We start from the raw sequence: 27,494 nt of genomic DNA on the forward strand, positions 1-27,494 counted from the left end.
GCCCTCCTCGCTGTCCCAAGGGCCAGGACGTCTCTGAAGTGCCCTGAGGAAGAGCTTGTTTGGGGCAAGAGCGCGCTGGATTCTCCGGGGAAGTGAGGCGGAGTCTCAGAATCCTGCTCAGGCCCAGGGCAGCTGCAAGCAGAGGAGAGGACCGCCTTGAACTGCAGCTCACGGCACTCGATTCCTAGCGGTGGAGGCCGTGTGCGGTCTACTCTGAAGGTGTGACCGTAAGGGGACAGCAGGAGACTGGTCCTAGCTGGGACTCACTCTCGCCTTAATGGGGAAAAGAGGAAACATTTATTGAGCACTTACATCCAGGATCCACTCCATCCTCACAATGACCTAAGGGAGGGTTATTAGCCCCAATTTTCAGAAAAGGACGCTAGGACTTAGGTTCAATTTGTCTGAGATCATATAACCTGCACGTGGCCGAGGGGTGTTTACATTGACTTCTGTCTGCACCCAGAGTCTCTCTGTGTGCCTGCTTATCCTCGGGCCCAGCCCTCTCCCCGGGGCCCCCCAGCAGACGTGACAGTCTGCGAAGGTTACTTCACCAGAATTCAGTGTAGCCTGGCCCGTTCTAACCACTTTCTTCCTCCCGCTCCCCGCTTTAACCTGATGGGCTGTTCAGAGGACCTGCAGCTGTGCAGGACTCTCCCGTGGAGACCACGAACACGGCGTCAGGAGGCCGCGCACTGGGTGGCCCGCCTGCGAGCTCAGGGCAGCACCGCAGTCTGCAGGCGCTCCTGGCAAGTGCCAGCCTGAGCCTGACCTGGCAGCAGAGAGGAAATAGCATCCCCCTGGGTGCAGACTTCCTGGTCCTTTAGAACGTGCTGAGGGCGAATCGTGTGCTCCTCCCACCAATCCCGGGAGAAGGGGTTCCCCTCTCCCTCTGTGGGGAGACGGAGAAGGGGTTCCCCTCTCCCTCTGTGGGGAGACGGAGAAGGGGTTCCCGCTCTCCCTCTGCGGGGGAGACGGAGAAGGGGTTCCCCTCTCCCTCTGTGGGGGAGACGGAGAAGGGGTTCCCCTCTCCCTCTGCGGGGGAGACGGCCCCGCGAGGTGAAGGGCCTGCTGGGTGAAGAGCCGGGAGGGCACCGTGCCTTTCTCCTGACCGCGGGGCTTCGGGCGGGGGCTGAAGGGGGGCCTGGGGGCCTGGGGGACAGCAGGCCATTGGCTTCCCCTCCCGGTGGCGCCTCCCCTGAGCCAGACCCCCCGGCTCTTTCAGAAGCGGCAGCCTTCACCACGTGGAAGGGCCGTGCCTCCTGCCCGCGGGAAGCGGACACCGCGCAGCCTTATTCCACTGAGGTCCGAAGGCTCACAGCGTCTCCCCGAGCGGCGCAGGCGGGCGCGGCTCCAGCAGCCTCGGTCCTCGGTCCTCGGGGCCCAGTCCCGGGAGCCAGGACCCGGGGGGCCGGGCAGGGGCACAGCGAGGCCGCCCGGCAGCCTCCGCGGCCTCACCGCCCTTCTCCCCATCTCTCCTGGGAGCACCGTCTGAAGACGTGGGGAGAAGTGTAAGGCAGCACTGCTGTGCTTGTTGTTATGAATGGTCACCAGAGAAAAACGTGAGTTAGACCAGAGAATTTAAGTGCTTCCGGAAAAATGTTAACAATATTGGTAAAATTTGATTATTTAATATGTGATTTCTTAGGTGAGTATTTTATTTCCGTGTCTAAACTACGAGCTCCATAAAGGCCACATTGTGCGCTGGGCAGCCTGACACAGAGTAGGCACTGGATGGGTGTCCGGCCAGGACAGGGCCGGCGTGTGCCCGCGGGGCCTGGGACTACACGCCGCACCGTCCCGGTGAGCCCGCTCCGGCCACGGCTGCTGCCCCGCCGCGCCCGGCTCAGCGTGGCCTTGGTGATGCTGACTCCGCCTCAGTGGCCCAGAGCCTCAGGGTCCGAGGCTCATCGCCCTGCAGACTCTGCACCAGGACCCCCCCACTGCGGGCCCAGGGCAGGGCCTGGTGGCTCAGTGGTCTTGTCCCCAGCCCTCTCTGTTCCTCCCTCCAGGGCGGAGGGTAACTTCCTGAGGAGCCTGGCCTCCCTCGCTGGGGGGCGCTATCACTGCCTCGTTGGAGAGGACCCGGTCTCCCACCTTCGCCGCCTGCTCGGGAGCCTCCTGCGCGAACGGGGAGGCTGTGGAACCACTGAATGGCTCCGTGTGCTAGCAGACATGCTGTTCCCCTAACGGGGAAGATGCCCGCTGCTCCTGTCAAAGCATTGGCCACAAAGGCTTGTGCCTCCCTGCTGCCCTCCTCTCAGGCCGGCCCTCCTCAAGGCTGGCAGAGAAGCAGCGTTTCGGGTGCTATTTAATGACACAACAGTTTGCATTACTGAGCACTTACTAGGCGGAGGTGGTTGCTTTCTATAGAGAACCGCTTTCCCTCTCCCCCGCCATCGCTGCCTTTCACAGGGAGAAAGCAGGCTCAGCCAGGCTTGGGAACAGCCCGAAGTCAGAACCTGGTGAAGGAGCTCAAGGCCCTCACAGCGCCCCCCACCCCCTACCCCCCACCCCCCGCCGTGCTCCTGAGCGCAGGGCTTTGATTCCCGCATAGTGCTGTCTCCCTGGGTTAGTCATTGAAACAGATAGTCAAATGACCTGGTAAATAATAAACCTGTTAACGTCGCGGGTGCCATCACACGTGGGACAAGAGGAAGACATCAGTGGTCCTCTTCCAATGGAACAGAAAAAGTATGCGCGTGTTTCTGCCTTCCAGAACATCCCACTGTCAATGATCACATTGCCAGGGCAGCACATGGTCAAGCAGCACAACCAACCAGGATTCCAGATTTCTTCTGGACGTTAGGTCACTCCCAGGCCTGGCCAGTGGGGCTCCCATTGGCTGAGCATTGTCCTGGGCACGGAAGGGTCGCAGGTCTGATTCTCGGTCAGGGTGTGTGTGGGAGGCAACAATCGATGTTTCTCTCTCACATTGATGTTTCTCTCTCTTCCTCTCCCTTCCTCTCTCTCTAAAATCAAATTTAAAAAAAAAAGATTTCCAGGACATGGCATTCTTTTGAAGTCAAGTGTTTTGCATGATTTCTCTGTTCAAGGGACTGCTTTAGGGCCAAATATCACAAGTAATACAGAGGACAGTACAAGTAAAAGTAACGAATGTCCTTATCTCACAGGAAAATGAACTTGATGTCGTGAAGGCTCTCAGTTCAGTGCCTTATCAAATGAGACTTAGAGTGAGTTTGTGGGTGTGGAGTGGGCTCATCCAGCATCTCTCCCAGAGTCTCTTGCTAACTGTGAGAACTTTCCTTTTAAGGCGAGGCTCTGGACTTCCATTGGTTGACAGAAGAAAAGCATGTCTGGGAAGCTCTGACTTATTACAAGAAATGAGAAAGGCCTGAATAGATGTTACTGCGTAACAGTGAGATAAGGAGCCCTACTGCTTCTGTTCTATTGACTGCAGTGAAGTCCAGAGACGGTCTTGATTTTCTCCTCCCCTCCCTGCCCTGACTCTCAGACGTCCTCTTCCAGGATGTCCTGTTTGCAGAACGGCTCGCTCCCCTAAGCGGTAGCCAGCTCCCTGTCCCTGGAAACATGCAAGTGGGGTTCACAGATGTCGTGCACTGGGTGGGAGACGGCATTTAATTAGCTCTAAAATTCTTCTCCTGGGATTTTGGATTTTCATGTCCCATCTAGTCACTTAATGGGTCTAACTTGACACTCATTTCCCATTCCCAAGGACTCCATGCTGCCACTATTTGAAGGAGATGATTTAAGGAGATTGGCCCAGGAGATCACCACGTCTAGAAGCCGCCTCTGGCCAGCCCAGTCGCTCAGGTATACCCTCCAAGCAGCCCCTCCCACTCCACGTGGCTGCAGTCCCCACCCTGGGCGTGCTCCCTGTTCCAAGAGCTCCTGCTTTGCTTCTCTCCACCGGGCCCAGAAATCTGAGCATGGGGAACCCCATTCCTGCGTTCCTGTCCACTAGGTCCCGACTCCAGAAGAAAGACTATGCCGAACCAAAGGTCGTTCTCGTGTAGAAAAGCCTTCTCGGGTGAGGGGGACGGACTCCACGCCGTCTGAGTGCCCACCAAGGGCCAGGGAGACGCTCTGTTCCATGGACTGAACTCTGGGAAAGATGACAAGTCCTCTAAACAGAGGCCGGCCTACAAAGAACCACCGGGGCACATCATGACCCTGAGGGTTAGGTGCCTGGAGAGCTGTGCCCCCTGTTCCCCCCTCCCCCCGCCCCCAACACTGTTCTGGGCACCAGGTTCCCTGAAAGCCGGGGGGAAAGGCTCTGCCATCCCAGATCTACACTAATGCTCCTGCCCTGGCCCCACACACCCCACACTCCAGTCACACGATTGTCACTTGCTGGGAAGCCCTGCACCAGGCTCCTTGCCTGGAATGTCCATCTTGCCGCCCTCTGCTTGGTGACTCCTGCTCATCCCTCCAGCACAGCTCCAGGGCCCCGCTCCACTCTGAAGATGTCCCTGGGACCCAGCCGGACTTGGGAGCCTCCCGTCCTCCTCCCGTAGCATCCTGACCAAACAGCCTCTCTGTAGAGGTGACACCGCTACTACACTTCGCACTGCACGCCACGCTTCCTGTTCCCTGTGTCAGCTCTTCTCCGCGACCAGGAGCGCGCTCGGCATGAGGCTGCTGGCCTCACCATCTCCGGCCAGAACTGCCGCGTGGTGCACGTGTAGTAAGCACGGAGCCTGCAGAGGCCAGGCCTGGCCCCGCTCTGCGCTTCCCACACCCTGGGCCACGGGGTGCGGATTCGCTGCCAGCCCATCCTGGGAGGAGAAACGTGGGCCTCACTGCCACCCCTTCCGGTTTAACCTGTCCCCCAAGTGAGAGCGGAGGGGGTCGGCTGGGCCCCAAGTGCATAGGAAATGAATGCCATGTATTATGTGACCTGGCGTCACTTTCTAAGTCAGAAAAACTTGCCTTTATTTACTTAATAAGATCAAAATTACTTTCTAACTCAGGTGATTATTGGTATGGATGTGTGTATAAAATTTTGGTGAGATAAAACTATATTTAAAAATTCATTCAGAATACATGAAGAATTACAAATTAATAAGAAAAAGATAAACATCCCAATTTTTCTAAATGGACAAAAGACTCAAACAGGTACAAACGGACAGTGGGCATATGAAAAGGTGCTCAACAACCTTACCCAGTGATGTGTAAATTAAAAGCACAAGGAGATACTGCTACCCCCCCCCCCCCTCCACCGTGGCTGAAAATAAAAATACAATATCAAGATACAGGGCAAGCAGACTCATACACAGCTGGAGGGGAGGGGTAAATTGGTTTAACCACTTTGGAAAACTGTGGCGATTTCTACTAAAGTAAAAAATATATGAACTCTATGCCAGCAATTCTACTCCAAGAGAAATCAGTGCATGTGTTTGACAAAAGACATATTCAAGAATGTTTTATAGCAGCTTTATTTACAGAAGTCAAATATTGGAAACAGCCCAGCCAGTGTGGCCCAGTGGTTGATCACCAAGCCATGAACCGAGAGTTCACTGGTTCAATTCCCGGACAGGGCACATGCCCGGGTTGCGGGCTCGATGCCCAGTCAGGGGCATGAGGAGGCAGCTGATCAATGTCTCTCATTGATGTTTCTATCTCTATCTCCCTTCCTCTCTAAATCAATAAAAACATATTTTTTAAAATATATTGGAAACAATGTAAATGTCCATCCATGTGGTACATTTGTACAGTGGAATACTGTCCTGCTTGTCAATTGAAAAAGAATGAATGACAGCTGTAGTCAACAACATGCATCTATCTTTTTCTTTTTAATTGATTTGGGTGGGAGTGAAGTGGGGGAGGGGAGAGAAACATGGACTAGTTGTTCCACTTATGCACTCGTTGGTTGATTGTTGTATGTGCCCTGACTGGGAATGGAACCTGCAACCTTGGTGTATCTGGGTGATGAGCTACCCAGCCAGGGCCAAGACGCGTCAATCTTATGAATGATATGCGGGGGCGCGGGGACAACCCGAAAGAGAGCACACTGAGGAATTCCATGTATATGAAGTCAGGTACAGGCAAAACTGCTGCTGGCAGCCAAAACTGGTTTGGCTCAGTGGATAGAGCGTCGGCCTGCGGACTGAGGGATCCCGGGTTCGATTCCGGTCAAGGGCATGAACCTTGGTTGCGGGCACATCCCCAGTAGGGGGTGTGCAGGAGGCAGCTGATCGATCGATGTTTCTAGCTCTCTATCCCTCTCCCTTCCTCTCTGTAAAAAATCAATAAATATATATATATATATATATATAAAAAGAAGGCAGCTGATCAATGTTTCTCTCTCATCATTGATGTTTCTATCACTCTCTCCTCCCTTCTTCTCTGAAATCAATAAAAATATATTTTAAAAAAAAAACACTGCTGCTGGCAGCAGGAGTCAGAATAGTGGCGCCCCTACCTGGGGCGGGGGGGGGGGGGGGGAGCGGGGCACACCGGTCACCGGAATGTTCTTTGTCTTGACCTGAGTGTGGTTGCATTGATGCATTTATAAGATTCCATCACGTCGTTAAAAACAGGTTACTACGGCCTGACGAGCCTCGAGACTCGGCTTTGGCGGGCGGGGTGGGCCCAGGCAGAGAGCAGGGAGCTGAGACCTGGCACAGTGGACTCCAGTCTGCTCAGTGCTGGGCAGGCCCATGTGTGACGCCTGCTCCCGAGAAGGGGCCTGTGGTGGCTGTTATTGCAGGAGCTGTCATACCAAGTACCCAAACCCGTGACTAAAACCACCACCTGCAGTGGCTCCCGCTCCAGAGGCCGGCGGGGTGAGGTCAGGTCCCAGCGGCCTGCGCCCCGGAGGCGCTGGGCGGGTCTGGCCCAGGCCTCTCCCGGCTTCCAGTCCTCCCTGGGCTCGGCACCGTCACTACAGCCTTACGTGGTGCGACCCTGTCCGAGTCCCTTTTCCATGAGGTCATGGGTCTGCAGTTACACCTCTGAGATGGGCCTGGCAGCTGGGATCGGCCTGGGAAGTGGGGGTGGGCACAAGCCGACGAAGAGCTGAGTGACAGCCTGCGGCCTGGCCTTGCTGTGGGCGAGGAGGGCGCCGGTCTTGGCGGCCCCGAGACACAGACATGGCGTGTGCGTCCCCGCTCCCGCGGGAGAACAGCCGCCTCTCCGCCCCGCCAGGCCCCGTGGAGGAGGAAGCAGCCCTGCAGCTGACCAAGCCCCGCAGGAGGGGCAGCCGAGGTCTACCCCGGGGCTCCCCGCCTGGCCCAGCCCGGGCCGCCTTCCCTCTGGGCCCACGTCCCGGCTCTGCAGAGCTGGAACCGAGAGCTGAGCGCTGCTCCTCTCCCCCCGCCACCGCGCCCCGAGGGCGTTCACGGGGCAGCCTTTGGGGGCTCAGACCCCGGGCCAGCCCTGCGCCCAGGGCGGCGCCGGCCCCTCGCTGGGGTGGCGTGGGGGTCTGAGCCCCCGCAGGAGAGGGCGCCCCGAAGAGCTTCCCTTCCACACGGATGTGAGCAGCGGAGAGCGGGGCCGGAGCGGGAGGGGACGTGCAGGAAGGACGGCTGGACAGACGGCGGAGGGAGGCAGGGCTGGATGAAGGTTCGACGGAAAGACGGACGGACAGAGCGATGGAGGGAGCAGCGAGCGGCATGGGGAGCGGAGGAGCGAGGGAAGCAGCCGGCGGGGCCGGCGGGCCCTGGACGCCCCGCGGCGCGGCCTCTGCGCGCTTCCCCGCAGCAGCTCCCCCTCCCGCCCGCTCCCGAGAGCCACGGGCCGCCGGGCGGCTGCGGCGCCGGGGGAGGCGCGGGGCGGGCGGGGAGCGCAGCCTGGCCCCGCCCAGGAGGCGCGGGCAGCGCCGGGCGGGCCGGCGGGAGACGCGGGCGCAGCGCGGGCACCGGAGCCGCGGGAGCCGTGCGAGGTGAGCGCCGCGGGCTGGACGCGGGGGCCGGGCGGGGGCCGGGCGGGGGCCGGGCGGTCTGGGCGTGGGGGGCACCCGCTCCTGCCGCCCGAGAGGCCGACGCCCCTCGGGTCCGTCCCGACACCCGTTCACGTAACCGTCCACCTGGATCCACTGAAGTTCGCTCTGAGCCTCAGTTTCTATCTCTGGGTGCGGGAGCGGGGCCTGCACCCCAGGGCCCCCCGGGTGTTAAACGGGCGTGTCCGCTGTCAGGGGCAGGACCCGCGGGCGCCGGGGCCGCAGCTCTAGGCGCCAGGACTGCGACCTGCCGGGCCTCCCCCTCCTCCTCCCCCTCCTCCTGTCCTCCTCCCCCTCCTCCTGTCCTCTTCCCCCTCCTCCTGTCCTCCCGTTCGCCCGGGCACTGCCCTCGCCCTCCCGTGACCACCTGTGAGGTTCATGGGGTGGCCAGGTTATTTGGGTCCATTTACAGCGGTGGATACGGAGGTGCCGTTAGGTTTTAGGGTTCTTGCCAAAAGCGCACCCAGAAAAAGGGGTACCCAGGCAGTGTCCCAGCCTTGCCAATCAGATCATCCCCGTGGGCTAGGAAGACTGTTCTGGTCCTCCCACCGACCTCCCCCCGAACAGTCCCCTGGGTCTGGGTACCGGAGGCCCCACACCGCGGCTGCATCCTCTCTGCTCCCTCCGGGGCATCAGACTCATCCCCTGGCCCAATGTGATGACTCAGATTTGGGGCAACCCCCCCTAAACCCGTGAGGGCCAGGGCTGGTGGGGGGCATGACTGCATCCCTCTCTCAGAGCTGGGAGAGCAGCGCAGTGACAGGAAGGCAAGGTCCAGGCCCGCAGCTGCCAGGTCCCTGTCCCACGGCCCCAACCACCAGCAACAGCCTGGGCTCATCACTCCGCACCCAGCTCACCCGTCCTTTTGGGCACTGTGTGCCACACAGAGCAGAGACTTACCTCTCTGAGTCCTCGGGCCTGGCGCACAGTGGGCCCCATGGTCCAGTCTCGTCCTCAGGTGCAGCAGGAGCTGCGGAGGGGGACAATGATGGTGACGGTGTCTGACGCCTAGCTGGCTCTAAGTCTAGAGTGAGGAGGGCAGGCTCCTCCGTGCTGGCCCCCGAGGTGCCCAGACCTGAGCCTGAGGCCTGTGGGCCTGGGCAGACCTTGTAGTGCCAGCCACCTGTCCTGCGGGGCCGGGGACCAGAGCAGCAGTGGTCAGGATGGGTGGGCAGCATTCGGAAGCAGGTGAGTTTCCAGGGCACAGAGCCTGTTGGATCCCATGTGGATTCCTCCCCCCTCCCTCCTCCTCCTCCCCCTTCCGCCTCCTCCCTCCTCCCCCTCCTTCTTTCCTCCTCCCCATCCTACTCTTCCTCCTCCCCTTCCTCCTTTCCTCCTCCTTCTCCTCCCCCTCCTCCAGTCCTCCTTTTCCCCCTCCTTCTCTTCCTCCTCCAGGAATCCCTCTGTATCTCCGCAGTCAGAAAGCAGTCACCCGCCCCCCCAATCTGGTGAGGTTCCCCTTGATGCCATTGCTCGGTCTTCCTCTGGTACTCCCTGGGAACTGGGTTTAAGGAACTGGTAGAGAAGTCACAAGTACTTGGTGTAACTCTCAGCCATGCGTGTGACTTTGGGCCTCCGTTTCCCCAGCTGTAAACCCAAGGCCTGACTGCCGGCTCTGAGTCTCTGAGTGAGCCAACAGCCGCCTTGCAGGTTCTCCGGATTCTAACTAGGACGGGTTTACTGCAGCCCAGAGGGTCTCCCGTTCCCACCGGGGGTTCTCCTTAGCCCCTGGGGGTGTGGTAATCCCTGTGACTGAGACAGCTCTGGAACATGGGGTGGGGGGGTCCTTTTCTTTTTTCTGCAGGTGGACAGATCCCGTCGGCCCACATGGCTCAGTAAAGGATGAAGCCCAACCCAGCAGGCTCCTCCCCAGAAGCCTGCAGAGCTGCAGGCCAGAGGGAGAAGAGCTGCCCTGTCTGCCAGGCCTGGGGAGGGGTCTCGGGCCTGGGGTCCGAGTCAGGGCCTGGCCTGGGGTCTGGTACAGTTTCAGAGCCTGGACCTGGGCCTGGTGCTGTGTCCACACCTACTCCAGGGCCTGGTGCTGCTCCGGAACCTGGTGCTGCTCTGGGACCTGGTGCTGCTCCAGGACCTGGACCGGGACCTGGTGCTGCTCCGGGACCTGGTGCTGCTTCAGGACCTGGACCGGGACCTGGTGCTGCTCCGGGACCTGGTGCTGCTTCGGGACCTGGTGCTGCTCCGGGACCTGGTGCTGCTTCGGGACCTGGTGCTGCTCCGGGACCTGGTGCTGCTCCGGGACCTGGTGCTGCTCTGGGACCTGGACCGGGACCTGGTGCTGCTCCGGGACCTGGTGCTGCTCCGGGACCTGGTGCTGCTCCGGGACCTGGTGCTGCTTCGGGACCTGGACCGGGACCTGGTGCTGCTCCGGGACCTGGTGCTGCTCCGGGACCTGGTGCTGCTCCGGGACCTGGTGCTGCTCCGGGACCTGGACCGGGACCTGGTGCTGCTCCGGGACCTGGACCGGGACCTGGTGCTGCTCCGGGACCTGGTGCTGCTCCGGGACCTGGTGCTGCTCCGGGACCTGGTGCTGCTCCGGGACCTGGTGCTGCTCTGGGACCTGGTGCTGCTCCGGGACCTGGTGCTGCTCCGGGACCTGGTGCTGCTCCGGGACCTGGACCGGGACCTGGTGCTGCTCCGGGACCTGGTGCTGCTCCGGGACCTGGTGCTGCTTCGGGACTTGGACCGGGACCTGGTGCTGCTCCGGGACCTGGTGCTGCTCCGGGACCTGGGCCGGGACCTGGTGCTGCTTCAGGTCTGGGGCCTGGGCCAGGAGCTGGGTCAGGACCTTGGCCAGTGCTAGGGCCTGGGCTCCGATGTGCGCCTGGGACTGGTCCCAAACCCAGTGAGCCCACGACAGCCCCGTCACCGGCACTGCAGCAGAAGCCTCAGTCCACGCCTGGGCCGGCCCCGAGGCAGAAGGTTCTGGTGACTGGAGGAGGAGGCTACCTGGGCTTCAGCCTAGGTTCCAGCCTGGCCGAGAGAGGCGCTTCTGTCATCCTGCTTGACCTCCGCAGACCCCAGTGGGAGCTGGCCCCGGGGACTGAGTTCATCCAGGTGCAGTGATGAGGGTCGGGGCGGGGGGCAGTCCAGGCTGGGGGTGGAGGTCTGGAGACAATATCTGAGGCAAAACCAGTAGCATGAGGATGAAGAGTCCAGGCTGTTTAAGCTCCAATTCTACCCCGGGGCTTCCCAGCTGGGCAGCCATGGCCACAGGCTCTGCCTCTCTGAGCCGCCTGTCCTCATCCACAGGACGGCCCCACAGCGTCTGCTCACGGGCTCTGGGGGGGCTTGGGGAGGCAGTGCCTGAGCACAGCCGCCGGGACAGCCGACGAGGGGGCTGATGCTGGTGACGATCTCCTGCGGAGTCGTGTAAATCCTGCCCACAGCCCTCGGGGCCCCAGGGGCTCGGCCTGGCTGGGTCGGGCCGGCTCTGGGACCTGGCCAGGTGCACAGCTGGTGTCTCTGCCTTGGACTCAAACCTCCCACCTTCCTCATCTCCTCCCAGGCTGACGTCCGAGATGAGGAAGCCCTGCTCCATGCCTTCGAAGGGGTGGACTGTGTCTTCCACGTGGCCTCCCACGGCATGTCTGGCGCTGAGAAGGTGAGCCCCGTAGTGCGGTACGTGGAATCGCACAGAGCTCTGCCCGCCCGCCCCGCAGCTGTGTGCTCATTCGTGCTCTTCGCCTGCGCCGGGCGGGGCGGGCTTCACCCAGCCGGCATCTTCCGCCCATGGGACCGAATGCCAGTTCTGCCACTTGAGCTGTGTGACATGGGCAGGTGCACACACCCTCACCTGTGAAGTGATGGCATTGCCAGTCCTGAGGCCAGCAGCATCTCTCAGCACATCCGCACCCTCTGGGGCTCGGATAGGGTACTTGTTGGCAGCACTGTGTCTGATAACACAAGGAAATAACTAAATGCTCAGCAGTGGGAGACTGTCTGTAAAAAGTTGTGCTGTATTCACACAGTGCAGTTCAAAAGAACCAGGCAACTCAGAATGTGCTGATACTGAGCATTTCCCAAGGTGCAGAAATAGTGCTTGACATCCTCCTGTTTGTTAGAAACAAAAAAGGCTCGGGTCAGTATTTGTGTATTTATTTATTTTTAAATATATTTTTATTGATTTCAGAGAGGAAGGGAGAGGGAGAGGGAGGGAGAGAGAGATAGAAACATCAATGATGAGAGAGGCATGTGCAACCCAGGCATGTGCCCTTGACTGCAGTCAAACCCAGGACCCTTCAGTCCACAGCCCGACTCTCTATCCACTGAGCCAAACTGGCTAGGGCTTGGGTCAATATTTATATACTCACACATCTGTACGTACCGATATTAATCAGCACAGATTGTTTCTAGAAATACACGAGACTGGAGACGGTGGTTGCCTCTGGCGGGGGGCGGGGCGGGAGATGGAATCAGGACTGGCAGGGAAGTTCCTTTCCCTTCACCGCAAACCCTCCACTGTTCGCATGGCTGTAGCCTGTGATTGAATTACCCGGTAAACAAAGACAGCTGCGGCGAGAACAAACAGTGGCGGTGGGTGCCAGCCACCCCCTGGCATGGCTGTGGAGATGAAGTGGCGAGCAAGGCTTCGCCAGGCCCTGGCTCCCGGCAGGTCTCACTGCAGACCAGCTCCTTCTAGGCGTCGCCCCTCACCCCTCACCAGGACACGGACAGAGTCACTGTCCGTCAGACAGAGAAGGAAAGAGACTTCGAGGGCGAAGAAACAAGCCACCGCGCTCTGTGTCCCCCTCTGTGCCGAGCACTGTACCAGTCCCCCCGGGGCGAGCACGCACAGGGTCTGCCTGCTCTCTACAGACGAGGGAGCCGAGGGCCAGACCCGGGACAGAGCCTCCCGGTCAGGGAGATGGTGGCCGAGCTACTCTGCCCGGTGCCTCTTGGGAGCTGCTCTGCCCGGTGCCTCTTGGGAGCCCTGCCTCTGAGCTGGAGCCCTGCAGTCCCCAACGTCACGGGCTCAGCCACAGGCGGAGGCAGCTCCCCAGCTTGCCCACCTCATCTTGTCTTTTAGCTTCAGAAAGAGCAGATTGAGTCTGTAAATGTCGGTGGCACCAAACTGGTGATCGATGGTAGGCGCTCAGAGCCGTGTGGCCTGCGTGTGTTTCCGCCTTCTCTCCCTCCTGCCACAGGCCCAGCTCCGGGGCCGGGCAGGGACGGAGCTGGGCCCTCCTCCCTCCCTCGCGCACCAGCGGAGGGCCTGTGGCACACACCCTGCCTGTGTCTCAGACCTGCCCGAGCCCGGCACGGTGGGCAGCGCGTCCGGGGACCGGGGAGGGTAAGGGGTCGGGAAGAACCAAAATAGGAGGCCCCCTCCGGGCTCTGGGCACGTCCTGCACCCCGCTTCTCTCTCTGGCTCTGGAGTGTGTTCTTTCTGTGCCCCATGGAGTGAGACTTTCCTCTGACCTGTCCTTGGCAAGGTAGCTCGGAGCACAGCACACAGGGACGGGGGAGTGAGCTGGCCTGGCATCCAGGGCCCGCAGAACAGGGACTAGACCCGCACCCCAAGCGAGGGAAGGAGTGTGTGTGTGTGTGTGTGTGTGTGTGTGTGTGTGACTTGGTGCACCTGTCCCGTAGTTTGTGTCCGCCGGCGAGTGCCCAGGCTCGTCTACACCAGCACTGTCAACGTCGCTTTCGGCGGGAAGCCCATCGAGCAGGGCGACGAGGACTCTGTGCCCTACTTCCCGCTGGAGAAGGTACCTGGCCTCAGGAGAGGGGCAGGCCCACGGGCCTGGGACCCACAGCCCACGGGGAAGGGAAGGGTGGAGCCAGCGCCAATCCCCAGAAGAAGGGGTCCCAACACTCCCCTGAAGAGTGGACACGCCCTCTTCTACTTGAGCTGGTCTTGCCGACGGGAACTTTGAAACCAGACAGACCTGGCCTTGGGCCAGCCAGCCACTGCCCGCCTGCCCGACTGAGCCAGGCGCTTTGTCCTGAGCCTCTCTCTTCCGGGCCGGTCGCCCCCGTGAGGCCGTGGAGAGCAGGCAATGAGGAGGCGTGTGCAGAACTGCCGCCAGCCCCGCAGGGCTCCCTGTGGGAACGCACCGGACGTGTCCCGCCTCCGTGTCCCGCCTCCTTGTCCCGCCTCCGTGTCCGCCTCTGTGTCTGCCTCCGTGTCCCGCTTCCGTGTCCGCCTCTGTGTCCCGCCTCCGTGTCCCGCCTCCGTGTCCCGCTTCTGTGTCCCGTCTCCGTGGCCGCCTCTGTGTCTGCCTCCGTGTCCCGCTTCCGTGTCCTGCTTCTGTGTCCCGCCTCCGTGTCCGCCTCTGTGTCTGCCTCCGTGTCCCGCCTCCGTGTCCCGCCTCTGTGTCCCACCTCCGTGTCCCGCCTCCGTATCCACCTCTGTGTCCCACCTCCGTGTCCGCCTCCGTGTCCTCCTCCGTGTCCCGCCTCCGTGTCCGCCTCCGTGTCCGCTTCCGTGTCCCGCCTCCTTGTCCTCCTCTGTGTCCCACCTCCGTGTCCCACCTCCGTGTCCCGCCTCCGTATCCGCCTCTGTGTCCCACCTCCGTGTCCCACCTCTGTGTCCCGCCTCTGTGTCCCGCCTCCGTGTCCCGCCTCCGTGTCCCGCCTCCGTGTCCCGCCTCCGTGTCCACCTCTGTGTCCCGGGGCAGCTGGCGCTGCAGAAGCCGCCCTGAGTCCAGGAGCCCTGGGCTGTGTGATTGCCCTGAAGTCGGCTCCTCTCCCCTGAACTGCTCCCGCGGCTTCCACCCAGAGGGGGAAGACGGGCGGGGGCTCAGGGCTTGGCCATTTCCCACGGAGAGTCCCCAGAATCCAACCCTCGAGGGGTCTGAAGCGCAGGTGCAGCCCCGGGCGGGCCGGGCGGGCCGGGCGGGTCACTGAGCAGCGCCGTCCGCGGCTCTGTCCTCCCGGCCTCTGGCAGCACATGGACCACTACTCCAGAACCAAAGCCATCGCCGACCAGCTGACCCTCACGGCCAACGGCACGCCTCTCCCGGGTAAGGACGGCGGCCCTGCTCGCGGCCCAAGCTGCCTTGCCCCTACACGGTGTGGTCCCAGCCTTCAGCTGACGTGCTTCCGAGGCCCCTGCCTTCGAAAGGACACTTCCCCGGGGCCTCGGTCACTCGTCATTCAACAATCTGAGCACCTGCTTTGTCCCACCCCACCAGGGAGACGGCCCAGTCCCTGTCCTCATGCTGCTCGTGGCCGGGGGCGGGGACCAGTGGGAGTGGGTCCTGTTGAAGGACCCGCGTGGAGGAAAGAGCTCCCGTTATGGGGATGCAGTGGGGGTGGCACAGGGAAGGGCCTGCGAGTGACAGATGGCTCCCGGGGAGCCGCTCCTGCCTTGCGGTGTGGGAGGGACAGACGCCAGCAGGGGGCAGTGCGCGGTGGCACGTGGCTACCGAGTTTCGTCAGACTGCCCGAGTTCAGAGCCCAGCTCCACCACCTTTAGCCACGTGACCTCGGCAATGCACCCCCTCTCTGTGCCAGCGTCCTCACCTATGAGGAGTGTGGATGGCAGCGGAGTCTACCTCAGAGCTTGTCTGAGGGTAAATGATGAGGGGCGCTATTAACGAGTGGAATACGGACGGTCTGTGTTTAGGGAGAGCTTACTGCACGCCAGGCCCTATTTCACATCCAGTTCCATAGGCAGAATTTTTCATAACTTTCCCAGAATCCATGAGGTAAGACCCTGACATCACTCTTGCTTTCCAAACTCAGGAACCAAGTCGATTTATATAATTCCTTACTATCCAAATTATCACTGTTTGCTTTCCAAAATTCAGAAACTTAAAACAAATCAGAAAGCTCAGTTACCATCCAGCCGGCATGGCTCAGTGGTTGAGCGTCGACCTATGAATCAGGAGGTCACAGTTCGATTCCTGGTCAGGGCACAGGCCCGGGTTGCAGGCTCGATCCCCGATGTGGGGCGTGCAGGAGGCAGTCGATCAATGATTCTCTCTCATCATTGATGTTTCTGTCTCTCTCTCCCTCTCCCCTCCTCTCTAAAATCAATAAAGATATCCTTTTTAAAAAAAGAAAGAAAACTCTGTTACCCTTACTACCTAAACTCAGGGACCAATTGGATTTGGAAAGCAAGGATGCTTGTAGTTATAAACCCCTGAAATTTAGAGGGAAGGAAACTGAGGCTGAGAGGCTAACTGACTGAACTCCAGGTCACACAGTCTTAGGTGGCAGATATGGGATTTGAACCTTCCTCTACCTCAGGGGTCTGACACCAGAGTTTGGGGCCCCACCACCATCCTACACTGTAGCCACAGCTGAGCAGGTCTCGAGAATGAGCTCTTTTCCCTAAAATCCTCCCCACCGCCCCAGCCAGATGCTCAGTTAGTTGGAGTGTCATCCTGTAAGGTTGTGGGTTCGATTCCTGGTCAGAGCGCATACCTAGGTTGTGGGTTTGATCCCTGTCAGGGAGCATATGGGAGGCAGCTGGTCAAGGTTTCTCTCTCCCTCTCTCTCTCCCTCCCTTCCTCTCTCTCTAAAATATAAAAATAATCAATAAACATATCCTCAGGTGAGGATTAAAAAAAAATTAAAATCCTCCCCACTCCATCACCCTGGACCTATCAGGAACTTCCAGCTGTGTTTTCCCAGAGGTTTTGACCCTGTACAGTTGAATTCTCTTCTCTACCTGCCCCCCCCCCCCCCACCCACACACACACACACATACACACAGAGGACCAGCCGCCTAGAAGCCAGACACCTAATCCTCGGGCCAAGAATTATTTATATGAGCACCCCCACTTTCCATGGTCAGGAGAGTCACGGATACCCTGGGCCCAGGCGTCTGTGACGTGGCTGCCCAGTGCCCTGCCGGCCAATGTCACTGCAACCCGACCCCCCACCCTCTGTGCCCAGGTGACCCAGAGTTTAAAATTAGCTACAGGCTGTTACAGAACAGCTCACCTGATACCTGCCTTCCGGAGTCCAGCCACCGCCACCCTGGGTGGTTTCCAGTCTCTACTGCCCAGGCATGGAGGGCCCTGTCCCTGCACAGAGTCCTGAGGCGTGCAGAGCCCGGCTCAGTGTGACCGTGGCTGCGTGCGCTGCCTCTGGGTACATTAGTGTGCTGGGGCCACCAGGACAAATTGCCACACACTTGGTGGCTTAGGACGCCGAAATGTCGGCTCTCACCGTTCCCCGGGAGGCCGCTGGGCCTCACTCCCTCCGAAGGCTCCAGGCGGGTCCTTCCTGTCCCTCCTGTTCACTCCTGGGTGTGTGGGCGCATCATCCAGTCTCTGCCTCTGCCTCACGGGCCTCTTCCCACCGGTCCCTCCTGAGTCTCTCACAAGGACACTGGACATGGGTAGGGCCCACCCCGATGATCCAGGGTGACTTCGTTTTGAGGTCCTTGGTTACATGTGCAAAGAGCCTTTCTCCAGATAAGGCCGTACCCGCAGACTCTGGGGTGTGCACGTATATTTTCAGAGCTACCACCCAATCCACTACCCTGGGCCTCATCGTCAAGTGAGGGTGTTGATCTGAGAAGCAGGCAAGGTGTCTGGCTGTGAACTGCAGACACTGGTCCTGGCTAATTGACGGGATGAAGAGGACTTACACTGGGAGGTTGTGGGACAGAAGTTTCTAGAAAAATGGCCACCAGGACGTGGACAGGACAGGGTTGGGGCAGCCCCGGGGGCCTGAGGGGCAGGAGCTGATGGTCAGTCTCTTGGGTAAAGCTGCTCCTCGGAGTCACTTTCTTGGGTGAGCACAGGTCACTGGCCCAGGTTAGGTCCACGGCCGCCACCTCAGGGGCCAGAGGCACAGCTGGACTGACAGTCCTCCCAGACCTCACCGGGGGAGGGAGCTTCGGTCCCAGAAGCTGGTCTACACTGGGCTTTCCAAACTGGGGTGCAGCCGCGTGGGGTTCCCCCAGTAGAACATCGTCCAGGAGGCACCATCTCAGTTAAGGAGTTGAGGTTGAGTGCCAAATAATTTACAAAGAAGTAATTTTTAAAATTTTAAATTTAAAACACAGATGGAGTATGAGAATAAACTGAAAATTTCGTGGGCTTTCTTAAAATGTGAAAGAATATATTTGTGGCAGCCCTTCAGGCTACACCCCAAAGGAGACACATCCACCACCCCACAAGTGGGGGCCCTGGTAGAGAATTCGGGGAGCCCTGGACCAAGCTCTGTCTTGTCTGGGGGCCCTGCTGGCACGAGCAGGGACAGTTAGGGGGCAGGCTCCTGTGCTGACGGCTCGTCTTGTCCTTCCTTCATTGCTGGTCTAGAAAGCGTATCTCCCACCACCACCCACAGAGCGCGGTTTCCAGGTGAGGAGACCGAGGCTGACAGGCTGAAGACCGGGTCTGCTTGTTCTTGCTGTGTCACCGAGAGGCAGGGGCTTGGTGGGGAGAGCTGGGCCGTGGCTCTCCACCTCAGCTCCACGAAGCCGAGCTGTGTCCTTAGGCAAATCACAGTCGTGTCTGAATCTGGGCTGGCGGGCTGCCTGGAGGGAGAAAGCCTGCAGCCCCACAGCGGGGCCTCCCGAGAGCCACCAGGTCCTCCTCTAAGTGAGGGGCGGAAAGAGGGGAGACCTGCAGCTGCTGGCCGGAGGGGTGCGGGTCGGTGCATCTGAAAACGACCACAGGAGGGAGCGGAGGAATCGTGTCTGCCAAGGGCAGTGCACACACTGTTACTGGCCTGTGAGCATCCTGCGGGCGGGAACCATTCTTGGTCATCTGTGGGTTCTCCACAGCATCCAGCCCAAGGCCCAGTGCAGGAGGCAGGGGCAGGGGAAAAGGGGAAAACCTCTGAATAGTGTTTGTTGAATGACTAACTGATTGAGAGAATACTAACTGAATGAGGAAACCCCAAGGACCTGTTTTCCCTGCTAACCTGTCCAAGTAAGGACCAGGTGATGTGGGCAGCCATCTGTCCCTCTCTCTCTGGCCCGCCTCTCCTCTGACCGCCCTCCCCTGCGTCCTAGGAGGAGGCACTCTACGGACCTGTGTACTCCGGCCCCCAGGGATCTACGGCCCCGAAGAGCAGAGGCACCTGCCCCGTGTGGCGGTATGTCGTCCCGCCTTGGGTCTGAGGCACAGGAGGAACCTGGCTCAAGTTCTCATGGATGGGGGTCCTCCAGCCCACAGTCCCTGCAGCAGGCTTGGGCAGTGTTCCTGGTGTGGGGCCCTCAGCTCCGGGAGGTGCCCAGGTCCCCCAGGCCCCCCAGGCGCAGCTCTCAGGGTGTGCCAGCCAGGTCTAAGCATGGGTGGGCAGACACGGAGCTATGGCTCCAAAGAGACAGAGGGAGCCTGTTGTCCCCACTCGCACCTGAGCTCCATGGGGCCAGATGGCTCATCTCATGCCACCAGCACCAGAGTCTTCATGCAAAAACACCCTCTCTCCAGAGAAAGCTGGTAAAGGGGGCTTTGGTAGGCCCTGCCCTCAGATTTCTCAAAGCCTGGGCAGGTCACAGACTCAGCGTGGTGAGGGCTTTATGGAGGGAAGAAGAACAAGAACAAGAAGATGAGCGCTTGGCAGAGAGGGGAGTCCAGGAGGACTTCCTGGAGGAAGTGATGCCCAAACTGTTTGGAAGGAGAAGAAGGAACTAACCAAGGAAACGTAGAGAGAAGGCTGTCCAAACAGAGGAGACAGCGTGGGCACAGCCTGGACATGAGAAAGACAGGCGCTCTAGGCCTGGGGACAGACCGTGAACAAGCAGACGTGCCTGCCCTGGGGGCTTACGTCCTCATACAAGGCAGTGGATGAGCAGATACTGGCCGGCACTGCAGAAACAGGAAGGTGTTCAAGGCTGCAGGAAGCAGGAGGGCTGGCAGTCGGAGCGTCATGGAGCAGGGACCTCTGAGCAGCAGTTTAAGGGGGTGGGAGATGCATCGCACAGGGACCTGGAGGAAGAGCCCTCCAGGCGGAGGGAGCAGCAGTGTGAGCCCTGAGGTGGGGCCCGCCAGCCCGTTCCCGGGAGGAGGCCGGGGCCTGGAGACGGGCCGGCCGGGGGCTTGTCGTCAGGAGACGCTGGAGCCAGGTCAGAAGGGCCGTGGTCAGGCCTGAGGCTTTCAGCCTGCAAGACGGGCACCCAGGAGGTTCTGAGAGGGAGGGAACGGCTCCCCTGGCCCGTGGGGAACCAGCGGGGGCTGGAGGGGGCCATTTGGGGATCCAGGTGTGAGATGAGGGCAGGCAGGGCGGTGGGAAGCGGTGGGTTCTGGACAGATTCTGACAGTGTAGCCCCTGGACTTGCAGGCGAGCTGGATGTGGGGTATGAGAGGCGGGAGAGCAAGGCCCCCCTCCCTCCCAGCAGGGCTGAGAGAGAGCAAAGAGCAGGCATCAGCTCCAGGACATTTCGCCGGGACTATGGGTGGAACCTGGGGGTGGGCAGAGGGCTCCCGCCTGGAGCTCGGAATGTGGCCCATCAGCAGCGATGAGAGGTCCGGGCCCAGGCTGGCCTGTTTACCGCCCCTCTCCTCCACCCCAGAGCCACATCAAGAAGAGGCTGTTCATGTTCCGCTTCGGGGACCGCGGGACGAGGATGAACTGGGTCCATGTGCGCAACCTGGTGCAGGCGCACGTGCTGGCGGCCGAGGCCCTCACCGCGGCCAAGGGCTACGTGGCCGTGAGTCCCCTGTGGTGCTCCCACCTCCCCGCGGCAGCCAGGCCCGTCCCGTCCCGTCCCCGGGGGACTCCCGGCTCACATACCGCATTCCTCCCCCATCCAACAGGGCCCTGGGCAGGACTGGCAGCCCGAGAAGCTGGGCGGCCCGGAGGGGCTTCCCAGAGCAGGGTTAGCTCCTAGCCGTGACCCTGTGAGGCAGCTGGTGCTGATGCCAGAACGGTCACCAGATGCTAGGCATTTGACACACACTTTTCACCTTTATAGCAGAGTTCCCATTCCTATCCTTCCATTTCTCAGATGAAGAAACTGAGGAAAAACAAAGACATTGAGGTTAAGTGGTCCACTGGGTCACACAGCTGGTCAGTCCGGACCTGAAAGGGAACTGCCGGGGTCTGGCCCCGGGTGGCTGCGGGGCCGTCTGCAGGCGGAGTCAGGGAGGCAGGCGCCTGACTGTCCCTCCTCTGTGTCCCTGGCAGAGCGGGCAGGCCTACTACATCAATGACGGGGAGAGCGTCAACCTCTTCGAGTGGATGGCTCCGCTGGTAGGTGCCCAGATGCCCACCCCACCTGCTCGCCCTGCCATCCTTCCCTACTTCCAAAACGTCAGACTCCATTTTCAAAGCCAGTTCTGGAAACAGTGTCCATTGGGTAACACTGGCACTGCCTGGAGCTGGGTTGTAGCTGTCCTTTTGGGGGGGCTGTGTTCCCCAGTTGGCCATAGTCCCTCCCAGTCTGCTTCCTCTTCTACACCCCTCCACACACCTGGGTGCCCCCCCCCCCCCCGCCCGCAATAGCTACTTTAGAAAAATCAGATTCTGCGCAAGTGCCTCTGGTGTCGGCAGATGTGCATAAAAACAAAGCGGTGTGAATGAGCCCAAGTGAACCTCCGCCCCATGCATTCAATCCCTGCTTGAGTTTTCCAGGTCAAGGTGTGGATTTCCTTTCGAGGCTGGCTCAGGCTTGGGCCTGGCGGTGGGCGGGCGGGCCGGGGGCCAGGAGGGCCCTCTGTCGGCGCAGGGTGAAGGAAACGGTGGCTGTTCCGCACGAGCCCTGGAGGACTGCTTCATCTCAGGCCATGTTTCCTTGCAGTTTGAGAAGCTGGGGTACAGCCAGCCCTGGATCCAGGTACCCACTTCCTGCGTTTACCTGGCAGGTAAGCAAAAGAATGTGTGTATCAGAAGCCCTCCATGTCCTGGGTGGACATGCATTCCCAGGGCCAGGAGGAGGCGAGGGAGTCACCGAGGGCACAGAACTTAAGGCGACCCTCACTCAGGGCTGGTGCTCCAAGCCTGATCTGCACTGGCCCAGCCCCGCACGTCCCTCCCCTCACCCTCGTCCTGCCATGTTTAAACCTTGTGCCACTTGCAAGGTGAGTAGCGGGGGGCCCATTGTAGAGGTGAGGCAACTGAGGCTCTGATAGGCTGGTGACCTGCCCACGGTGCCACAGTGAGAAGAGGGCATTCACACCTGGGCCTGCGCTGGAAGGCATGGCACTCGGGGAGAGGGCCCTGGCTCTCGGCCCCCAAGGTCATCCTGAGTCAGGGTGCTTAGGGACCTGTGAGGCTCCACTCTGACCCTGGACTCTCCTCCTCACCCTGAAGGCCCGTCTCTACTCACATCCCAGCCCCTGCCTGCCGGCCGCCTCCAGCGCATGCGGAGCAGGTGTTAGCCGTGCTGTGTTCAGCCCCGGAGATGGGGCCTCACGTCACAGAGGGCTGTGCTCCTGGGAACCTCCACGGGACTTGTATTTTAAATGCACTGGGCTGCTGCCTTTTAAAAATGTATTTTATTTTTTTTATTGATTTCAGAGAGGAAAGGAGAGGGAGAGAGAGATAGAAACATCAATGATGAGAGAGAACCATTGACTGGCTTCCTCCTACACGCCCCACACCGGGGATTGATCCCGCCTTTCAAACAGGTGTTTGTACAATATTGTCCACCAGGGCACACGGGCAGGATGGCTGCTCAAGTAGGCATCACACGGTGATTGACACTCCTTAGGGTTCCGGCAGCTTTACAGGGCTACGGGGGAGCTAACTGTAACCTAAAGGTTCTTAGCCCTGGCTGCACATTGGAGTCCACTGGGAGCTTTTAAAATATAAAAACGCCTCAGCCGCACCCAGAACATCAGATCAGTGGGAACCAAGGGGTAGAGAAGCATCAGCTTTTTTGGAAGTGGTCCAGAGTGCAACCCAGGAAGAGCCACTACCCCAGCTTCTTCCTCTCCTACTCAAGAGAGCACCCTATATAATAAAAGCCTGATATGCACATTGTCCCCTCGACCAGGAGTTCGACCAGGGGCAGGGCTGGCCAGCTGCGTGAAGGGAGGCCCCAGCCGGCAGCTGGCAGTCTCTAGGGACCCGACCCGTGCACACATTTCATGCCCGGGGTCTCTGGTATTGGAATAGACGTGATGAGGCAGACATTACTAGGAGGTGACTTGGAATCTGCTCGGTCCATCCTTAAAATGTGATAACAACTTAATTGTGACATTTCTCAGCCAAACAAGGCACCCCAGCATGTGCTGTGAGCTGCTGATTTAAAGGAACCCACAGACAGAACAGTTTTGCAAAGTGAAGACTCCCCCTAGCAAAGCAAATGACTGACATGTCCCCGAGGGCCCCTGGGGCTAGCATAGAGCTAGGCCTCCTGGGCAGCGCCTCTCTCCCCACGCAGCCACAGTGATGGAGTACCTGCACCTGGCCCTGAGGCCCATCTGCAGCATCCCGCCCCTGCTCACCCGGAGTGAGGTAAGTGGGCTGCTGCTGGGGAGCCCCTGTGCCCCGGTGCACCCTCCCTTGCCTTCCTGCCCTTTTTCCACACCCACTGCCACTACCCCTCACCCCTTTGGCGCCATAACTGGAAGCTTATCTGAGGTCTCAGAACTCCCGCGTGGGCCCAAATCCAGGGCTAGGTCCTCCGTAATCATCGGCCCCTGGGTTTTGCTTAGGCTGTGTGTACTCTCGTGATTTGAAAGCTCCAAGCCCATCCCTCATCATTGTTATCTTATCCAGCTTATCCTCCCAGCCAAACTGGAGGCTCCAAAAAGCGGGTTCCATGACATTTATTGTTTATTGTTATTTATTTATTTATTTATTTCTAATATATTTTTATCGATTTCAGAGAGGAAGGGAGAGGGAGAGAGAGATAGAAACATCAATGATGAGAGAGAATCATCGATCACCTGCCTCCTGCACGCCCCACACTGGGGATCAAGTCCACAACCTGGGCATGTGCCTTGACCAGGAATCGAACCATGACCTCTTGGTTCATAGGTTGAGGATCAACCACTGAGCCATGCTGGCCGGGCATGACATTTACTTTTTAGAATGCCACCACTCCCCACCAACTCTGCCACCTCGCAACACATTCATGCACAGAGCCTTTAGCTCTAGGTTCACTGTCCATGCTTACTGAATAGTAAGTATATACTAAGAACCTACTCTGTGCAGAATATTGCTTTCAAATAATGGTGATGTTTCTATTTGCATATACAGTTTAAAAGAGAGGGCGTTTTCTTGCAGAAAACTTTATGGGTGTTTGGTGTTATTTGCAAAATCCTTCCGGTCCACTCTCTCATTTGGTTTTCTCTGATAGCCTGGAAGGCATTGCCCTCAGGCATTCCTGGTAAGTTAGGAAGGGCAAAAGAATTATGATTGTGATCTCATTTTCTGGTGGGAAACAGGACTAGAAAAATTAGTGATTTGTCCAAGGTCACACCGTTCTGGATCTGGAAGGTGTGCGACACTCCAAGCTCCGTGCTCTCTGCCTTGGCAGTGGAGGCTGGGCCGCAGAAATAGGCAAGTCCCCACTGCTTCTCCTTTGAACCATCCGAGGAGCAGAGGAATGAGAATGATGACAACAGCGGCCACCTTGTGAGTGGCAGCGACGTGTCAGGCCGTGTTTTCTGTGTCGCTAGTCATCACCTCTACTCTAGATGTCTACAGTACATTACCATCCCACTTACAGGGGAGGGAATGAGACGCTGGGTGCGATAGCCTGCTTGTGCTCACTCACTTCAGTAGCAGAGCTGAAAGTTGAACTGCAACCAGACCTAAATGGTTTTAAACGGAACTACCAGCTTGTGAAGTGAGTCAGGAGTCACGTCAATGTAAAATCGGGGCCAAGATGCTGCTGAACTGTGACAGGGCAGGGACCTGGCTCCCCTCCTGCTCCTTGACTTGTGGGCAGTTCTGGGGCGAAGGATCCCTACTTCCTGGGGAATGTGGCTCTGGCGCCCTCTGCCCCTCAGTCTGTGCACACAACCAGCCCTCTAGTTTGAATTGGTAGCGTTTCCGTCATTGAACTTGTACTTGGTGCAGGCCCTGTGCTGAGCAATGGGGGCAAGACTCGGTCCTTACCCCAAGGAGCTCACAGTGCAAAGGGGAGGAGAGCCCAGGAACCAGGCTACTCAACACTGTGAATAAAGACCACGAGGCACAGCTGGGGAGACCTCAGGGCACACAGAGGGGGCACCGCAGCCAGTTCTGAGGAGGAGAGGGAGGACGGGAGCGAAGCCTCGGCTCCGAGGGCAGTCTTCCAGAACCCTGCTCAGCGGCTGCCCCGCCCCAGCGCCCTGAGCTTCCTAGCCTGGGCCAAAGGGTCCGAGCTGGCTTCTCGCCCTGTCTTCTCCCACAGCATCTAAGACCCGGGGCTTGACCCAGAGGCTGTTTCAGTTCCTGGGAGAATCAGCAGTGCGTGGGCCGCTCCCAGTGGGTCCACATGGGTGGGCACCCTCCCAAGTGGCAGGAGAAGGATTCTGGCTCCCGTGTGACCCTGGGCAAGCCATTCTCTCTCTCTCTCTCTCCAATGTTCAAATATGTCCAGAGGAGGTGGGGATAGTACCTCAGAACCTCCTCGGAGGATTAGAGGCCGAGCCCAGGCCGGTACAGACAGTGATCCTGGACCTGGTAGCTGCATTATCGCCCTTGAAGCCTTGGGCTCCAGGCCATCTAGCGCACACTCGCCCGTGCGTGAGGAGTTCCTCCTGGGAGGCCCCCGGACTCAGGGAGGGCTAACACCTGGTCTGGAGCGGAGGCGAGGGGCCAAGGTCAAGGGCCTTCGGCTCACAGCACCTTGCGAGGCGGGCCGAGGCGTGCTTTGGGGGGACTGAGTTCAGTACTGGGGGGATGGGGGGAGGTGTGGGAGGGGGATGCAGAGAAGGCACCTCCTGGCGGCGCCTCGAGGAAAGTGGGAATGCGGGGACCTGCCTGAGGAGGGCTGCGCAGGAGCCAGAGCAGCACTCGGGTCCTCTTACAATTGTCCCTTCCCACCCCCGCGCCGCCCCTCAGCCGCCCGCCTCTCGCCGCAGGTGCACAGCGTGGCCGTGACGCACACCTTCCAGATCCGCAAGGCCCGCGCCCAGCTGGGCTACGCCCCGGACAAGTTCGACTTCGCGGACGCCGTGGAGCGATACGTGCAGTCCACGGGCCGGCGGCCCCGCGGGCACACGGCGCGGGCGCTCCTGCGGCTGCTGCTCGGGCTGCTGCTGCTCCTGGGCCTGCTGGCCGCGGCCCTGCGCCTCCTGGGCCGGCAGCCGCCCGTCGTCTGACCGCGGCCCCGCGCGTCCCGTCCCGGCCGCTGCTCCCCGCTCCGGCCTCGGACCCGCCCCGCCCTCTGGGTTTGGGGACGCCCTGGCCACGCCCCTGCCCGTCCTCTGGGTCTTGGTCCTGCTTCTCGCTCGGGCCTGGCCCGGTACCAGGAGGTCCTAGCCTCAGGCCTGCTCCGTCTAACGGGACTTCTCCCCTCCCCGTCCAGTCCTGGGTCGCCTCGGGTCTCCGCTGCTCTGGTTCCTCCTTTTCCGGGACCGAGGGGTGCGGCGGGGCCCTGCCTTGGTGGCCCCTCCCTCTGGACCCGGCCCCGCCCCGCCACGTGTTCGGCCCGGCCCCGCCCCTCCCGCTCTGGCCCCGCCCCTCAGCCCCGCCGCCTCGGTGGGTTCCCGGGGCCGGGCCTGCGCGGGCTGAGCGGCTGGTGCCGCCTGGGGCGTTGGCAGAGTTTTCACGTCCGCTGCCGCCTCTGCAGGGACCGCACCCTCCTCGCTCCCCGAGCTCCTCGGGGCTGGGCCTGAGATCCGCTTGGCATCCTGGTTGGGCCCATTCCAGAAGCGTTGCGTTTGAAGGCTCCAGCCTGGACTCGCTCCTCCCGCAGGTCCCGCCCTGAGTGCGGATAGCCAGGGCTGGAGGGTCACCCCAGCCCCACGCTCCTGCCGGCCCAACCCGGCCGTTTGGGTTTCGGTTTGCGAGTCTGGGGGTGACTCAGCATCGTCAACACAGCTCTAGCAGCGACATTCAAAACAAAACAAAACCTTTTCAAATGAAGGTCTGGAAAAAGTACCAATATGGTTATAATAGGAAGAATTAGAACTTGGCCATATTTTATAATTTAGTATTGCTTCTATTTGTTAAGGAGAGGGCAGTGGTGGTCACCATAATCTTCGATATTTGAACCCACAAAATGTCTTATCCAGCCTTGCTTTCCGCAGAAGCAGCGCCTCATCATTTGCTGGTTATGGACACCAGGAGCAGTGTGTAAACACTCCCATGAATATCACAAAATGCTCATGTGAAACTGGCCGATCAAACTCTGGATCCTGGCAAAGATGAAAACCAGCACAAACCTATAAAAACTGTGGAGGAGGGGAGGGAAAGTGTTAGCTAATCAGAGTGAACGGCCATCGTCAGGTGTGGGCATCCATGGTTGTGTGTCCCTCTCTGCTGAACAATGAAGGTTTGTGAAGCAGCTAAGAAGTGTATGCTCCTCTTTGCTGGGCTGAACTGTGTGTATATAATTTAAAAAGCTCAATAATAATCCTTTACGTCTGTTAAACGCTTGACAGTTCCATCTCTGTGCTTTTCTTTGTTTCGTAGGCCACCCTTACAGTAGGGGCTATTCTCCTTTTCCAGGTGAGGAAACGGGGTTGTGACTGACTTCCAGGAGGGAGGGGGTTACTGCTGTGCAGCAGGGTAATCGGAGGCGCTGCCCCAGCCCACG

General features: G+C 59.6%; 1 protein-coding gene across 2 annotated transcripts; it reads left to right on the top strand.

Moving 5' to 3' along the window:
- Window positions 1–9,766: 9,766 nt before the first annotated feature.
- SDR42E2 (short chain dehydrogenase/reductase family 42E, member 2) lies at window positions 9,767–26,061 on the top strand. Of its 2 annotated transcripts, none has more exons than XM_054714409.1 (12): window positions 9,767–10,430; window positions 10,713–10,996; window positions 11,448–11,543; window positions 12,969–13,026; window positions 13,532–13,650; window positions 14,832–14,907; window positions 18,864–18,946; window positions 20,367–20,504; window positions 20,981–21,046; window positions 21,594–21,657; window positions 23,181–23,254; window positions 25,816–26,061. In XM_054714409.1, the coding sequence occupies exons 1-12, from the start codon at window positions 9,767–9,769 to the stop codon at window positions 26,053–26,055; spliced, it is 1,962 nt and encodes a 653-aa protein (XP_054570384.1). In that variant the 3' UTR covers window positions 26,056–26,061. The 2 variants fall into 2 exon arrangements, with proteins under 2 accessions (XP_054570384.1, XP_054570385.1); XM_054714410.1 differs by having other exon boundaries at window positions 9,767–9,819; window positions 10,810–10,996.
- The last annotated feature ends 1,433 nt before the right edge of the window (window positions 26,062–27,494 follow it).

The sequence above is a fragment of the Eptesicus fuscus genome, chromosome 4 (genome assembly GCF_027574615.1).
Source record: "Eptesicus fuscus isolate TK198812 chromosome 4, DD_ASM_mEF_20220401, whole genome shotgun sequence".
NCBI classification, from domain to species: domain Eukaryota; kingdom Metazoa; phylum Chordata; class Mammalia; order Chiroptera; family Vespertilionidae; genus Eptesicus; species Eptesicus fuscus.